This window comes from Arachis ipaensis, chromosome B5, assembly GCF_059453495.1.
Source record: "Arachis ipaensis isolate K30076 ecotype BB chromosome B5, ASM5945349v1, whole genome shotgun sequence".
Lineage (NCBI taxonomy): Eukaryota > Viridiplantae > Streptophyta > Magnoliopsida > Fabales > Fabaceae > Arachis > Arachis ipaensis.
In genome coordinates, this window is record NC_142440.1 from 11,930,576 (window position 1) to 11,932,158 (window position 1,583).

The window sequence follows — 1,583 nt, forward strand, 5'->3', positions numbered from 1 at the left end:
CATATCGCCTCACGTGAAATGCCGCACCTCTTATCTCACGCTTGTTCTCATTACCCTTCAAATCGCGCTTTGTCCCAACTTTTTTTTCCCTCCCCTGCCTTAAATTATCAGCTGATTAAGATTTAGACCATCTCAAAAGTATAAAAAATTAAATGAAAAAATATTATTAAACCACGAAACGAATATAAAACACACAAATTGGATGCACAGGAACAAGATCACTTTTAGGAACTTAAAAATAAGAAAATACTAAATGAGAAAGTGTAGGGTAGATAGCGGTAGAGTAGGTCTGATAATTTAATATTTGTACGTATCCCTCCAGTTAGAGAGGTTTTGGAGCAGTTTTGAATTTTGATTCTTTCCTTGCAGTATATGGTGCGAACAAGTCAAATATTTGACCGTAGCTTTCAATAATTACTTGTCCTCAATCAATTATATCCGTACGGGAAATAAAAACAAAAAAACTTTAATAACAAATGATTATTCACGTCAAGACACTGTAAAGCTGATAATTCAACATTATCAGATAATTTAATATATTTATCTAAATTAAATTATTATTTTATACAAAATTATTTTTTAAATGCAAGAAGAGACCAGAGAAGAGTGTGGGTATAAAAGAGTGATGTGGCAATGCAAGAGAAAAAAGGTTGAGCTCTCTCACTCACACATACACTTAAAACTTTTATTTTCTCTTGAGAAATTGTTCTGCATGCATGGAGGCTTTTGATTTCAGCAATTCGAAAGAAGAGAAAGGCAGCGCCATGTCTGGCCATATCTTCTCCGGCATTGCCAAGACGCTTCGCATTCTGGAACTCTGCATCGCTCTCTTCCTACTCTCCTGGATCCTCACGCGCCTCCCTCTCGCCATCCGCCTCTCCGCCAACTGCCTCCGCAGCCCTCTCTTTGTCTTCGCTCTCTTCAACGCTATCATTGCCGCCCTCCTCGCCCAGTCCGCCCGACTCTCCGCCTCCGATCACCGCACCTCCCACTCCGAACCTCAAGCAGAGCACCGGCACAATCAACTAATAACGGATCGAGCTGTAACGGACACGTGTACGGACAATGGTTCATGTGCCGCGGCGGATTCAGGTTCCAATTTCAGTTCCCAGAGAGTTTTCCGGCGGATTCGATCGGAGAAGTTGGAGGAGGATGAGGGAAGGACGACGGAGAGGAAGAAACTGCGGCGATCGGAGACGGAAACGGAGACGGCGAAGGCGGTTGAAAGTTCGTATCCGCAGCATGATAAGCTGAGCAACGAGGAGTTCCGGCAAACCATAGAGGCGTTCATTGCGAGGCAAATGAGCCTTCTCCGGGAAGAGTCGTTGGCCATTGTTGTTAAAACCTCAGAGTAAATCAACAATATTAGTAACTACTAAGTATTTCATTATGATTAATTAGTGACATTAAGCATGAAAATAAAATTAAAATTACACTTTAATCAACAATCTTTCAGGTTTATGGTATCACTTAGAAATGTTACAGCCTTAACTTACCGCTATATTAAAATTACACTGAATATCAATAAGACGGATTAGCCTTTACCAAATTATTTTCTTCACCTAATTTCAGTTTGTACGTAA

The 1,583-nt window shown here is 40.7% G+C and overlaps 1 protein-coding gene across 1 annotated transcript; it reads left to right on the forward strand.

Moving 5' to 3' along the window:
• The first annotated feature begins 630 nt into the window (after positions 1 to 630).
• On the forward strand, positions 631 to 1,356 carry LOC107641693 (uncharacterized). The gene has a single exon (XM_016345165.3). It carries the CDS (start codon positions 717 to 719, stop codon positions 1,353 to 1,355), a length of 639 nt encoding a protein of 212 aa, XP_016200651.1. The 5' UTR covers positions 631 to 716; the 3' UTR covers position 1,356.
• Positions 1,357 to 1,583: the final 227 nt, after the last annotated feature.